At 37.8% G+C, this 16350-nt stretch overlaps 1 protein-coding gene across 5 annotated transcripts in view; it reads right to left on the reverse strand.

Moving 5' to 3' along the window:
* SMURF2 (SMAD specific E3 ubiquitin protein ligase 2) overlaps positions 1-16350 on the reverse strand; it is a 117765-nt gene that overhangs the window by 47784 nt on the left and 53631 nt on the right. For 4 of the 5 annotated variants that reach the window (XM_031657695.1, XM_031657696.1, XM_031657698.1 and 1 more), the window contains 3 exons: positions 8263-8371; positions 3314-3447; positions 377-442 (listed from right to left, as the gene is read on the reverse strand). In XM_031657695.1, the coding sequence (XP_031513555.1) occupies positions 377-442; positions 3314-3447; positions 8263-8371 (309 nt within the window). The remainder of the gene's footprint in view (positions 1-376; positions 443-3313; positions 3448-8262; positions 8372-16350) is intronic. The other variant, XM_031657697.1, reaches the window with a different exon arrangement.

Consider the following 16350-nt stretch of genomic DNA (forward strand, 5'->3'; position numbering starts at 1 on the left):
CTGTAAAGCATTAAACATTAAAACAAGTTCAATAGAATGTTCTCTTCTTACTAAAAAAACTAATTTGAGAATTATTTTCAGTAAACTTCAATAACATCTATAAAGTCTGAACTTAGTGATCTACTATATTAGGATACTTTGAAAGAATTATTTCCTAAAGGATCAACGGTTCTTCACAAAACTTTTTTTTTACAATAAGTTTTTTAAATTAAGTTAACCTGGATCCTAGATTCACTGTAACATTTTACCTGGCTCATTTAATTCAGGCCAACACAATGAAGCTACAGTTATTATACTTTGATTTAAAAGGTATTTTACATTTTAAGGTCAGTTTGAATGAAACTAAAATTCATGTAACTTTAAATTCCACACTTACCTACTATCTGTCCTCTAACTGTATCATTGTCATTTGGCCCAAGTTTGCATAAATCCAACCTCTGATCTATTTGAAGTCAACAAAGAAAGCAATGAAAAAATTAGTTGATATCAGAGATTCTAATATCTATAGAGTGACAATAAATTTCCACAATCCATTAGAAATCAAACCTATCATTTAAAGAGTTCAGATTTCAAAAACCATGAAACACTGGTGTATTACATTGCCAACATGCAGTCACATTCTCTCCAAAACTTTTAGACCACTTTAGTCTGAGTCTTAATAGTTGTTGGTCTTAAGGAATTTATCCCTGAGCCTTGGTTTTCTCAAATATGATAATATGTGAATCTTCATATTTTTTGAGGATTAAATCAGATAATTATGCAAAACTCTCAGCATAGTGCCTAGAACATAAGTGGCCAACAAATGTTAGTTGTCATTATCATTTTTTACCTAACCATTTCAAATGACATGGACACAAAAACGTATTAAGAAGAAGCCAAGAATAAAGTAAAATCTGGGTTTGCATCAGTTCTGTCATTCATTTAGGAGTAACTCATTTATTCTCTCAGATGCCTCATCTGTAAACGAGAAATAACACTGGCCTGACCCTGAAAGTTACAGTAAGGAACAAGGTCACTTAAAGGATGCTGGTTTTACTTTGATTACCGCACTTATAGCTGAATGCTTTTACAACTGTATGCCATCTGTCTACTCATCTGTGAATTGATAAAAGGAGGAGACCATATCTTAGTCTTTGCATTTTCCACTCCAATCTGGCAGAACATTGCATCAGGTAGGTGCTCAATAAATATTTGATAAATTCAATACTACTGCACATCAAAAAGGTCAAATTAATACAAGGAAACAGTCACAAGAAACACAAAGAAAAATCCATGCCCCTAAACTACAGTCCCTAGTTATCCAACCAAAAATACAGAGACTTTTCTCTTTGCAAAATAAATGGGTGCTACTAAGTTGGCTATATAGTGGATTCTGCAGAGCAACTCCTCCTCTCCTATTCAGTCTTTCCAATGTAGCATGCTCCCTTTGCCAGGAGGCCTTTGCCCTTGCTTATCAGAGGACAGGATTCATGCCTTTTTCTCCTTTATACAGCCAGGGTTTAGAAGAGTAGCACATTAGGTGTTCAATAAAAGTTGGGTAAATTGAACATGGGATAATGTCAGACATTTGATCTATAACTTTTCAGTTTGCTGAGTAAAAAAACAGTTCATTTTTATATGCAATTCGTTTTTTCCAATCCCAATGTCTTTTCCCTACTGTTGTCACTGTCAGCCCAGAAATATAAGAATTTCTTAGATGCCTTTAAATACCTTGGACTAAGAACTTCTAGCTCAATTTTCTGCCTTTTTCTTTTTCACAAAGTCAATAGATACCTATGCTGTGGTATCATACTACACTAAAAGAGACAATCTCTTAATATATTTAACATTCAATGCTAAATTTACTCTGTTTTTTATTAGTTTCCTTAGATCTTATGTGAGTTTGTTTAGCACATGCATCTGGGCTAAAATCCCATGACAATGACTAACAGTATTTTTTACATTATATAAAAAAGAATTCTATAGAAACAAACACACAAAAAAACCTGTTGAAAAAGGAATTCTCATTTATGTTCCAATGGAAAGATCCATCCAAAAGATTCACCTGGTTATGCTAAGTCAACTTATAAATCCATTATGAAAACCACTTCTAATGTCTTGATCTTGGTCTAATCTTCTAAATCCCCAGGCTGGTGATAAACTGAGCTACAGTTAAGTCATTAATATAGCTGTCGTACACTCAAAATAACGTTTAATCTTTAACTTTTAATTTTGTCACAGCAGTTCTTATCCTTTTGTAATTGCCCTTTAACTGCCAGCTTAAACACTCCAATCACCTCAATAAAAACATTTCATCCACAAATCCACCAAAACCAGAAAAGGGTACTAGAAATTTTAAAAGGCATATACATCCTGACATCTTTCTTTCTGCCATTCTGGATATCAATCATTTCTTAATACTTGTAAATTAGCTGGAAATGAAGCATCAGCTCTGATTTGGCTGTAAGTTTCACATATTTAAAACTTTTTTTTTTTTTTTTTTTGAGACAGTCTTGCTCTGTCGCCCAGGCTGGAGTGCAGTGGTGCGATCTGGGCTCACTGCAAGCTCCGCCTCCCGGATTCACGTCATCCTCCTGCCTCAGCCTCCCGAGTAGCTGGGACTACAGGCGCACACCACCATGCCTGGCTAATTTTTTGTATTTTTAGTAGAGACGGGGTTTCACCGTGTTCGCCAGAATTGTCTCGATCTCCCGACCCTTGTGATCTGCCCACCTCGGCCTCCCAAAGTGCTGGGATTACAGGTGAGCCACTGCGCGCCCAGCCTCATTTTTTTTTTTTTTAAGTCTACAAAATAAATTTAGATCAGGAATTTTTTTTTTTTTTTTTTTTTGAGACGGAGTCTTGCTCTGTCGCCCAGGCTGGGGTGCAGTGGCCGGATCTCAGCTCACTGTAAGCTCCGCCTCCCGGGTTTACGCCATTCTCCTGCCTCAGCCTCCTGAGTAGCTGGGACTACAGGCACCCGCCACCTTGCCTGGCTAGTTTTTTGTATTTTTTAGTAGAGACGGGGTTTCACCGTGTTAGCCAGGATGGTCTCGATCTCCTGACCTTGTGATCCGCCTGTCTCGGCCTCCCAAAGTGCTGGGATTACAGGCTTGAGCCACCGCGTCCGGCCTAGATCAGGAATTTTCACCAGTGTTTCAGATGTACATAGGAAGTTGTGTTTGAAGCCCTACCAACATACTCAAATATATATATTTTTAAATATATATTTGAGAATACATATACAGTGCATGTATATATGTATATGCACACATACATATACACATACACACATATATATTTTTTAATTTGAAAAGCACTCGTATCTACTCACAACCAGTGTCTTTGAGGCGGTTGATGGCATTGGAAAGAAGACGAACACAACCAAGAAATCCAGCACCTTGTTTCTTATGGATCTTCTTGTGATTCCATACACTGATCGTAACTGAATCAGACTTTCCAATATACCTAAAAAACAAAACAGCTGCATGAGTAACTTGGTAGTTACAGGCAGTTGGCGTAAAATTTTTCTTTTGTTCTTTTTATACTCTAAAGTTACATACACACTTCAGAGTCTGGCTGGATTATGCAAAATACATCTTGAGTTAATCCACAGGATTGAATTTAAATTTCTAATAATCTTGAAAGTAAAATCTAAAAAGAAATTTTAGTATATTTTTATCACATCTGCCACTCTCAAGCTGGGCTATAATTCTAGTCAGTAAGAAGGCTGTTTTAGTAGCTAGTGTCTAATAACACTAAGGGAGTTTATTAAATAACTTCTTTCCAAGAAAAAGAATATTAAAAACTTTTATCACAGTCACATTTTAAATACATTTCGATGACATGACCTACTTTTCAAGCGATAGTGTCAAGGCTGACAGACCAAAAATCTGACCTACCTGTTATATTTTAAAATGCTGTAGAACAAAAGCTGTTTGTAACGCTTTTCCCCTGCTTCTTTCCTGTATGCAGGCCTTGAGCGAGCAGGACTCTTGCAGATTTCACTTCACTGCCTGCAGACAAGCAGAGCAGGGAAAAGCGTTACTGTACTTGTCTGTGCATACACCTGCAAGTATGTAAAAGCTCTACCACAGCCAATAGTTAACATGGCGTCAACCCATGCAAAAAGATAATAAAATAACATATCAGTAGAATCCTAGCTCTATTTCAATGACAATAAGAGGTCAAATTTTTGGTCCAGCAACCTTGATCTTAAAGTATCATTCAATAAATTAGCAATATCAGAAAAATTCACCTAGTATAGAGAAAAGCCTAAACCATTTAAATAAGGACTAAAGCTTTTAAATAAGTGACATGGAAGGTACACTTGAGCCCCGGGATCCAGCTGTGCCTAAAAAATGCCCACCCCTGGGCTTTTAATTACGCAAATCAGTACATTCCCTTTTAAAAAATTAAGACAACTTGAATTTGGTCTCTGTTACTTGCAAATGAAAAAATTTGAACTAAAATATTGTTCAGTATGCATGTACCAATTTTCAAATACACCTACCAGATCTGTCTTGGCATGTATCTACCGGCATGTAATTCCAGAGCCAGAATCAAGTACTAAGTAGCTGAATTACCCAAACTAAACATTTTTTTTTAAAAGTTACATTAGGCCGGGCGTGGTGGCTCACACCTGTAATTCCAGCACTTTGGGAGGCTGAGGCAGGCAGATCACCTGAGGCTGGGAGTTTGAGACCAGCCTGACCAACATGGAGAAACTTTGTCTCTACTAAAAATACAAAAAACTTAGCCGGGCATGGTGGCGTGCACCTGTAATCCCAGCCACTCGGGAGGCTGAGGCAGGAGAGTCGCTTGAACCCGGGAGGCAGACGTTGTGGTGAGCCGAGATCGCGTCATTGCACTCCAGCCCAGGCAACAAGAGCGAAACTCCGTCTCAAAAAAAGGAAAAAAAAAAAAAAAAGTTACATTAAACCAGTTGTCCAACTAGTAAGCCTGGTTTACAGGTATGCTGAAATACATATATTGATTACCTCAGTCCTCAGGGCAATGCATCACTGGCTTAAGCAACTTCATCTGTGTAGTCCAATGTGCCATATTTTTTATGTGCACCATGATTTGAAAAGGTTGGTAAATTCTACATTAAACCATAATAAGAAATTCCTAATTATAGACCTTCTGGAAGACAGCCTAACTCTGAATTACTAAAAATTATGAAATATATTGTATTACTTAAGGGTGTATGTCACAAACATTCTGTCCAAATTCCTGGGCCAGAAATGAATCTGAAATATTACCTTTTCTTATACACTGAGAAGTACATGCTCTCACTTTAATGAAACCTCATGTAATACACATGGCAACATACACAGTAAATCCTTTTACAATTGAAAGTTAGGGGGCTCTATTAGCTTCTATTAAAATTTTGACTAACACATGATTTATAAACAAGTTTCAGGATGTTTTGTTGAGAGGGGGAGAGGGACACCTCTATAGGTGAATATAATGTTACCATACAGACCAAAATATATACTCAGGATTTTGGGCTAAAATTTAATTATTAGACTTTTGTTTGTATAGTTAGCTAATTAAAGGCAAGGGTTTTGCAAAATGACTTTAGAAACAATCATGAGAGAAGCCTCTGGTAGCCAATTAATATTAATTGTAAGATAAACCCTAATAAGCACATGAAAAGCATGAAAAGATGTTCAACATCATCAGTCATGACAGAAATGCACCTCAAAACCATGACCGGATACAACTTCATACCCACTAGGGTGGCTACAATTTTTTTTTAAAGAAAATAACAAGTGACAGAGGAATAAAGAAACTTCCAGTGGAAAACAACAGTCAAGACAGATCAAAATCAGGATGCCATCAGCAATACTCTGAACCTACACTGTCCAAAATGGTACCCATCAACCACACGGGACCCTTGAGTACTTCAAACGTGGCTAGTCCACACTGAGGCAAGCAGCCAAAGAAACCACTGATTTTTTTTCTTAACATAAAATGAGAAAACTGCTGATTTTTTAAAGACATAGTAAATATGTATATATACATATATGTAAGTAGCTCAATATTTTTATATTGACATGTTTAAAGTATTTTTGATATATTGAATTTAAATAAATTATTATGCTTCATTTTAAGAAACAGGGTCTCGTTATGTTGTAGCTGGATTATAGGTGCAAGCCACCACGCCCAGTTTATCGGCTTAATGTCATCTGTTTCTTTTTACTTATCTTAATGTAGATGCTAGGAAATTTGAAATTATAGATGAGCTCCCATTTGTGCCTTGCATTATATTTCTACTCAACAGTACAGATCTAAACCTAGAAGATAATGGAGCAATGTATTCAACATTTGGAGGTAAAGTGATATTTCACCTAGAAGCCTATACTCAAACCATATCAAAAGAAGTCAAAATATATCTTCTGCTAAGATCTCAACTTTCTTCCCATCTTTGTATTATTTCTCAAAATGACAATGGAAGATAAAGTTCACCACAACAGGAGAGTAAACAATCAAACAAAAAAAAGAAGTCACTAAACCTAGAAGAGACAAAGGAAACTGCCAGGCAAGTCCCAGGAAAACTGCACAGCAGGTCTTAGAGAACCATCACACCAGACTGAAGAAAGAGAACAGAGACTCCCAGGAGAGGTATCTCCAAGAAGAAACAAAGCCAATGGAATACTGACAGAACTGAATATATGGAGAAAAGATCTTTAGTTCTGTAGGAGAGTTTGAGAATCATGACATATAATTTCGCATTTCTAGCTAGGAGATAAATAGAAAACTAAACAAAAGGGGAAAGTAGCTCCTAACTTCAGAAAAAAACAAAAGCTGTCAAGAAAGAAAATATAATTCTTCTACCCATGTGACCCAACTATGGATATTTACATAATCCTAATAATGTAAACATGGAACAATGGTTTAACCAAAAAGGTTCATACAACATATTGGAAGACTAAAAAAAGGAGGAGCTTGTGAGTGGCATGAGAATGGGGATGATGAATAACAATTTTAAAAGCTGAACCACTGGGCTGGGCGTCGCAGCCAATGCCTGTAACCCAAATACTTTGGGAGGCCGAGGAGGGAGAATCTCTTGAGCCCAGGAATTCAAGACCAGACTGGGCAATATAGCAAGACTCCATCTTTACAAAAAATTACAAAAAAAAAAAAAAAAAAAAATTAGTTGGGCATGGTGGCATGCACCTGTAGTTCCAGCTACTCAGGAGGGTGAGGTGGGAGGATCAGCTGAGTCCAGGAGTTTGAGGCTGCAGTGAGCTATGATTATGCCACTGCACTCTGGCCTGAGCAACAGAGTGGGACTGTCTCTAATTTTAAAAGAATTTTTAATAATAAAAAATAAAGCTGAATCATCTTCTAGGTAGGAAATTCAAAAATACCGAAAACTAGGCTTGGCGTGGTGGCTCATATCTGTTATCCTGGCACTTTGGGAGGCTGAGGCAGGCGTATCACTTGAGGTCAGGAGTTCGAGACCAGCCTGGCCAACATGGTGAAACCCCATCTCTAATAAAAATAAAAAATTTAGCTGGGTGTGGTGGCGGGCACCTGGAGTCCCAGTTACTCAGGAGGCTGAGACAGGAGAAATGCTTGAACCCAGGAGGCAGAGGTTGCAGTGAGCCGAGATGGTGCCACTGCACTCTAGCCTGGGTGACAGAGCAAGACTCTGTCTCCAAAAAAAAAAAAAAATTACCTAAAACTAAAAAAAGAAAACTGTGAGGCTATAAAATAAAAAGCATATCTAGAAACAGATGAAAATACCAGAACAAACAGCCAAAGTTATTAAAGCAGTTACCTTGAGGATGGGAATCAGGAATGAGAATGGAGCAGGGAACTTGTTGTTTTCCAGTAAAAGCTTTATAGTATCATTTGCCTTTTTAAAAAGGTGCATATGTTCCTATGGTTAAAATAAAATTTAAAAGAAAGAAACCATCCATATAAAGGCAGAGAGAATGCCTATTCAGTGCAACCCAAATTCTTATTTCTGGTTTTATAATTGGTCTAAAGTGGTGAATTAATACCTTTATTTAATTGAAAAAAGAGGTGGGGGACTGCTCTACTGTGAGCCAGTTTCATTTTGTTCTTCATAGAATTTAAGGGATACTTCATCTTTCAGAACCTGTCTATAAGCCGAAGCACATTCCCACTGGGCTTTTCTTTACGCCTTTTGTGAAGACCAAATTATACCACAGATGAAACTCAGATCATTTCCCATGATTCTTTTCAAAGACTACATTAAGTAACATTAAGTATATGTTTCATTTCAAACTAATTGTTTAAACCTACAGGTCATAATGCTGATTCCACTTTGGATCGAGTGTATTCTTCACAGTATCTGTAGAATGGCATTGCCCAGATCCATCAACCACCACCTTAGCAAATGGATCAGGAAGTCCTGTGAAAAAAAGATTTTTAAAAATTAATAATTTGACATTTAAGATAGAAGACTAATTATACAAACATTCCATTTGCTACAAAAGATTATTCCTTTCTTTTAAAAAAAAGCTTAACATTCAGCTATAAATGAAGAGTCCATTTTTTAAAAAAAAGACTAAAGTTACTTCTACATAAAACCCAAAACTATATTTTCCTCGTTTCTGTCTCAAAATATTCCCAGTTTAAACTAAAATCTAGAGGTTACCTCATAATGTGGAAGTTGTTATAGGTTGTTACCAGCCCTCTGACCCCAGGAAGGTGAATTCTTGTAACTATTCATGGATTTTTCTTTCCAAATGTCTCCCTCAGTAGCTCATTCAAAGAAAGAGCTTATTAAAGGTTTTTATACAGGAACGCAGGCTACAGAGAAATCAAATTAGCAAATGGGTTTTGCTGAATAACTACCAGGAAAAATGAGACTGAAACAAAAGATGTTAACACTCTGCCTTAAAAGAGCTTACTATCTAATTGGAAAAATAAAAATACTATACATGAAAAACAAAAAAAACAAAAATACCTGAGAATAAACAAGTGCTTAGTGATACTGATTATAATGCAAACACTTATATCATTACGTTAGGTACTACTCTAAATACACTCATCCTTAATCCTTACAGTAACCCTATGAGGTAGATACGGTTATTATCCCTATTTTACTGATGAGGAAACTAAGGCACAAGGCGGTCAATTAACTAGGCCAAGGTCACAGAGTAGTAAATGGCAGAGCCAGAATCTAAAAGTGTAGATTCTAAACCCATGTCTGGTTCTCGACTTCATGCTCTGAACCACTATGCTGTATTTTACCTCTTATTTACCACATGGTCCAACAGTGAGTACAAGTAAGAGCTCAGAAAAACAGGAGAACAATTTGAATCTGAACAGTAAAGAAAGGGCTTTGAGGAGAGGGGAACTCATCTGGGTTTTAAGGCAGGGGTCTCCAATCTCTGGGCCATGGGCCAGTACAGGTTCGTGGCCTGTTACAGCCGGAGGTGAGCAGCAAGAGAGCAAGCATCATGGCCTGAGCTCCACCTTCTGTCAGATCAGCGGCAGCATTAGATGCTCACAGGAGCTCGAACCCTATTGTGAACTGTGCGTGCAAGGGATCTAGATTGTGTGCTCCTTATGAGAATCTAATGCTTGATGATCTGAGATGGAATAGTTTCTACCCAACACATCCCCTGCTCCCCATGTACTTGGAAAAATTGTCTAGAACAAAACATGTCTCTGTGCCAAAGGTTGGGGGCTGCTGCTTTAAAGGACATACAGGAGAAGGAGGACTTTCCTAGCAATAAGAAGAGTGCCAAGGAGGGTATGACAATACAATATTTAAAAGACTTTGAAGAATCTAACCAAAGAGCTTGTGCTAAGGTGTAAAAGTAAGTACTGTTGGAAATATGACTGATCAAGTTAAGAGAGGCTTAAAAAGGCTGGCGCGGTGGCTCACGCTTGTAATCCCAGCACTTTGGGAGGCCGAGGCAGGTGGATCACCTGAGGTCGGGAGTTCAAGACCAGCCTGACCAACATGGAGAAACCCCGTCTCTACTAAAAATACAAAATTAGCCAGGGTGGTGGCGCATGCCTGTAATCCCAGCTACTCGGGAGGCTGAGGCAGGAGAATCGCTTGAACCCGGGAGGCAGAGGTTGCGGTGAGCCGAGATTGCGCCATTGCACTCTAGCCTGGGCAAAAAGAGCAAAACTCTGTCTCCAAAAAAAAAAAAAAAAAGAGGCTTAAAAGTTAGACAACAGGGCTTGGACTGACTGAGGTAGATAACAGGGAGTCATTTCAGATTCTTGAGCATGGCTGGAACTACAGTCGTATTTTTCTTTCAGTGGTATTCAGGGTCCACTAGAAGAAGGAAAGACTAGAGGCAGACCATACATGAAGCAGTTGTAATTATCCAACAGTAGGATGAAAAGACCCTGAATGAGGGAAGTCATATGGAAAGGGAAAGGAAATGACAATTAAGATAGCTATTTTGAAATATCTAATACAAATTAATAAGAAACTTGTATCAAAGATGACAATACAGTTTTCGGCCCAAAGCAATAACGGAAATGATTCTTTTGACAAAAATTTAAAAGGTGGAACTAAAAATGCTAGAGAGACAAAAATGACACTTCACGTGTTAGACATATTGGGATAGAGTAGATTTCCTGTGGACAGCTGAAAATACTAGAACAAAACAGCGTTAACTGTTGGTGACTGGAGAAATTTTGCATGTTGGTATCAATGCTAATTTTTTTAAGATACTAATCTGCCAAGTTTCAAGGACAGACAAATCACCTATCAGTTTCCCAATTCTATGACACTGTGATCTATCGCCTTCAAATATTAAAGGAGGACCAAAACCTAAGGGTTAAGTTTCAAAGAAACTGGGTAAGTTAGGGTATTAAATCTATTTAACTATATCATTCTTGAAGCTGAGTACTATGCACAATATTTCAATAACACCTAACCATTTATAAATGTGTTCAATGGAAGAAAGTTTTTACCTCCACCCTCAATACATGAAGTATTTCCTCCTAGGAAGAATTCACTCTATCTTGTTATTTTCACTCTACTATTTAAATAAATAAACATATAAATGTATGTTTATAAGCAAAAACAAAAAAAATCACATTTCTAAACTTTCCCTTTGAGTGTTATTAAACTAGTTGAAGAATTAAGTCTCTCTGCTGGTTTCTTGCTTTTTTAAAAAAATAAAATTAAAAAGAATTAAGGATTGGCCAGGCACAGTGGCTCACGCCTGTAATTCCAGCACTTTGGGAGGCTGAGGCAAAAGGATCACTTGAGCCCAGGAGTTTCCGAGACCAGCCTGGGCAACATAGTAAGACCGCCCCCGACGCTCCCCACAAAGTAATTTAAAACTTAGCCAAGCATGGTGGCATACATCTGTAGCCTCAGCTACTCAGGAGACTAAGGTGGGAGGATCACTTGAGCCTGGGAGGCCGAGGCTGCAGTGAGCCATGATCATGCCACTGCACTCCACCCTGGTTGACAGAGCAAGACCCTATCTCAGGGGAAAAAAAAAAATTAAGGATTAAGAAAAACAACATCTGACAAAGGACTAATATCCAGAATCTACAAAGTACTCAAACAAAGCAGCAAGAAAAAAACAATCCCATCAAAAAGTGGGTTAAGGACATGAATAGACAATTCTCAAAAAAAGATATACCAACAAGATAGGCCAACAAGCAGATCGAAAAATGCTCAACATCACTAAATATCAAGGAAATGCAAATCAAAACTACAATGCGATGCCACCTCACTCTTGCAAGAATGGCCATAATCAAAAAATTTAAAAATAACAGATGTTGGCATGGATGCAGTGAAAAGGGAACACTTTTACACTACTGGTGGCAATGTAAACTAGTACAACCACTACGGAAAACAGTATGGAGATTCCTTAAAGAACTAAAAGTAGATCTACCGTTTGATCCAGCAATCCCACTACTAGGTATTAACCCAGAAGAAAAGAAGTCATTATACGAAAAAGATACTTGCACACACGTTTGTAGCAGCACAATTCACAACTGCAAAAATATTGAAGCAGCTCAAATACCTATCAACTAATGAGTGGATAAAGATAATGTGGTGTGTGTATGTATATATACATATACACACACAAACACACATATACATATATACACCATGGAATACTACTTAGTCATTAAAAAGAAATAATTACATTCACAGCAACCTGGATAAAACTGGAGACTATTATTCTAAGTGAAGTAACTCAAGAATGGAAAACCTAACACCGTATGTTCTCAGTCACATGTGGGAGCTAAGCTATGAGAATGCAAAGGCATAAGAATGATACACTGGACTATGGGGACTGGGGGAAAGGGTTGGGGGTAGCGAGGGATAAAAGACTACACACTGGGTACAGTGTACACTGCTTGGGTGATGGGTCAACCAAAATTTCAGAAATCACCACTAAAGTCCTTATTCATGTAATCAAACACCATCTGTTCCCCCAAAACCTATTCAAATTAAAAAAATAATAAAAGAAAAACTTTTTCCATACAAAATGTGGCTTCCAGATCCTTAATTCAGTAGGAAAGTCACAGCTTTTTATGTTCTCTTTCTGTTAAATAAAACAATAAACAAAAATACAAGTTCAATACCTTAATTAAAAAATACATAGGTTTCAACTTAACCTGATTATATTATTCTACAAAAATTTAACTTGAGAGCCAAGTTACTCTAACATGGTCAAAAGCTATCAGGTTTTCTGAAGTTAGTGAGACATCTAGTGGTAAATACAAAGTGGCTAGAGAACTTTCTGCATTTTAAAAAATTTCTCGGCCAGGCCTGTAATGCCAGCACTTTGGGAGGCTGAAGTGGGCGGATCATGAGGTCAGGAGATCGAGACCATCCTGGCTAACACGCTGAAATCCCATCTCTACTTAAAATACAAAAAAATTAGCCGGGTGTGGTAGCACATGCCTGTATTCCCAGCTACTTGGGAGGCTGAGGCAGGAGAATCGCTTGAACATGGGAGGCGGAGGTTGCAGTGAGCCGAGATCGCGCCACTACACTCCAGCCTGGGTGTCAGAGACAGACTCTGTCTCAAGGGAAAAAAAATTTTTTTTCTCAATTCTCCATTATTTCTGAGGCATATAAAACAGCTAAAGCTCAAAAACCTCCTTACTACACAAATGCACTTGAAAAGCTGCAAATAATAATAAAATAACATTTTTAAGTCAAAAGTGTGTTACCTTCCAAAGAAAACAGCTTTATTTTCAATTGGGCCAAGAAAAAAAAAAAAAAAAAAATTTAGCCAACCCATCTTGGTTCTAAATGACTTCAATTTGGCCCCCTATAAAATACCTTAATACATTACCTTACACAGAAATCTTTTTTAAAATGTTGCAGAAGAACCAATCTGACAGTAATGAAAACACTCCTTTTCATATAAAAAGCACACGTAAAACAGATAACAAAGGCAGGGCACAGTGGCTCACGCCTGTAATCCCAACACTTTGGGGGGCTGAGGCAGGCGGATCACGAGGTCAGGAGTTTGAGACCAGCCTGGCCAACATGGTGAAACCCCGTCTCTATTAAAAATACAAAAATTACCTGGGTGTGGTGGCACATGCCTATAATCCCAGCTACTCAGGAGGCTGAGGCAGGAGACTTGCTTGAACCCAGGAGGCAGAGGCTGCAGTGAACCAAGATCGCCACTGCACTCCAGCCTGGGAACAGAGCAAGACTCCATCAGAAAAACAAAAAAACCAAAAAAACAAAAAACAGATAATGAATAAATGGGTAAATACGTGATAAAGTTAATGGTAGAATCTAGATGGTGGATCTTTACTATAAAATTCTTTTATCTGTTGCTTTATGTTTGAAATTTTTCCTGCTGAAATTCTGGGGGAAAGGGGAAGTGACTTATTTTTAAAAGCCAATAAGCTTGAAAACAGTTCAAAAACATGAGTTAATAAAACTTTTCTCAACAAGGATAGCACCCAATAAACAGTATTATCTCACATACAAATTACAAAAGACAACACATGGCAGTGTATTTTTTCCTGCAATGAAAAGTATATATCTATTTCATCACCCTATAGTCATACTTGGTATTAAAATTTGCTTTTCTCATTCAATACAATTTTAATTGAATCACAAGCAAAAATTTAACTATATTTTACTATTAATAACTGCACTGATCAACAAACGCACATTCATTTATATTTAATTGAAGAATTTAGGAATTACTGTCTCTGAAATTAACGTGGGCCACCCTTAACAGGTCAAAAATCTCTATAAGTATACATGTGAATCTACCACAGAATGGACCTGGGACCTTGGCCAGTGTGAACCTGGGAGGTAACTTCCATCCCTGGCTAACTCCCCTCTGAAGCCCTAAGGATTACCGTTCCTGTTTCCCTTTCCAGGCCATCAGGAGTCTCCCATTCTAAGTTTTAAAGATAATCACACTGTTTCCCCTAATCTTATCCCTAAAGCAAGTTCACACTCTTAGAATTTTTATCAATTTTTACTGCCTACACCAATGAAAACGAGAAAAGATTTCCTTCTTTCTTTCACTTACAATTTAAGGACAAAGATCACATAAAGGGTAACAATCAGCTCTCTAAGGTTTATAAAACATTAAAATATGATTCCTCTAGATTTCCTAGGAAAAATTAGGTAAGGATATCTGGATATTTTATTAGAGAAGCTGTGTCCTGGGACTCTAGAGGAAGGAAATTTGAAAAGGAAAGCTGGGAGACAAAACTGAAGATTTTATCTTCAAAACCGGAGCAGATGTCTTAGAGGCTACAGAAGCAGCTGTAAGAGTGCTCCTCTCAGCCGGGTGCGGTGGCTCACACCTATAATCCCAGCACTTTGGGAGGCCAAGGCAGGAGGATCACAAGGTCAGGAGTTCGAGACCAGCCTGACCAACATGGTGAAATCCCATCTCTACTAAAAATACAAAAATTAGCCAGGCGTGTTGGCGTGCACCTGTAATCCCAGCTACTCAGGAGGCTGAGGCAGGAGAATCGCTTGAATCTGAGAGGTGGAGTTTGCAGTGAGCCGAGATCACGCTACTGCACTCCAGCCTGGGTGACAGAGTGAGACTCCATCTTTAAAAAAAAAAAAAAAAAGTGCTCCTCTTACTTCCCTCCCTTTTCTCCTTGTCTAACCCTATGTGCCACTTTTCAGGCCCACTAGGACAAATCCTACCTTAGATTAACCTTATAGAAGGTTTAAAAAAAAAAAAAGTACACCTCAGTTAGTAGCAACAGGGATGAGGTAGGAAGTGAGCAGAAGCCTCAGAGACAACAGTGATTGGCGGCAACAGGGAGAGATGGGGAGTTCTGTGGCCACTGGGACCTTCTACTGTGACAAGCTGCTGGGGACAAGGCACATGGTACACAAATTTAAACTGCTTATAATTTTCATCCTATGTTCCAAATTATCCTATTTGCTTTCTTATGTAAGCAGAAAGATAACCATAAATATTCATAAATATATAGTTTTATAAGATGTTATTTTATAAACTTTAAGTTCTGCTCTAGAAAAACTCAAAATAATAAAATTTCAAGTGGAATGAATTAAGTGTAATTTTAAAATATACTGGCCGGGCACAGTGGCTTACACCTGTAATCCCAGCACTTTGTGAGGCTGAGGTAGGAGGAGGATCACTTGAGGCCAGGAGTTTGAGACCAGCCTGTGCAACACAGCAAGACCCTGTCTCTACAAAGAATAGTAAATAAATAAATAAATTAGCTGGGCGTGGTGAAGTGTGCCTGCAGTCCACCTACTCAGGAGGGTGAAGTAGGAGGATCCCTTGAGCCTAGGAGTTTGAGGCTGCAGTGAGCAATGACTATGCCACTGTACTATACCCTGGCTGACAGGGCAAGATTCTGTCTCTAAAAAGAAAAAATATATATATATAGCTCATTTCTTTTAATCAAACCCCCAAAAATCATCTACTATCACATGAAATCAAACAGTACAGATAGCCTGTGACTTGAATTTAAAAATTTAATGAATCGTCTCTATTCTAATTTCAAATATTTTACATACAAAGCGTTGTTGGCTGAAGTTGTGTTTTTTTGTTATTATTATTATTTTTTTTTTTACTAAAAATTGTATCATTTTTAACCAATAATTTAGATAACAGAACAATAACAGAATAAAGATTGTTAATATACATGCTGGGTACTTCCCAATCCCCTCTCACAAAACTTAGTACTAAATAAAGCCAGAAAAAAAAAAAATCACAACAGACTGGTAAATATAATGCACATATGGGAACCAAACATCTGCTTTGGAATCTGAGACGTAAGAGCATCTAGGATCAAGTGTGGCAGAGATTTCTTTACTACACTCTGGAAATTCCAAGCAGGCTCAACGACTTTTCCACCTTCCAATGAATCCTGAATGAATACAGCTTCCTATGAAATTTTCAAAAGGAAAAAAGT

The sequence above is a fragment of the Papio anubis genome, chromosome 17, assembly GCF_008728515.1.
Source record: "Papio anubis isolate 15944 chromosome 17, Panubis1.0, whole genome shotgun sequence".
Classification (NCBI taxonomy): Eukaryota; Metazoa; Chordata; class Mammalia; order Primates; family Cercopithecidae; genus Papio; species Papio anubis.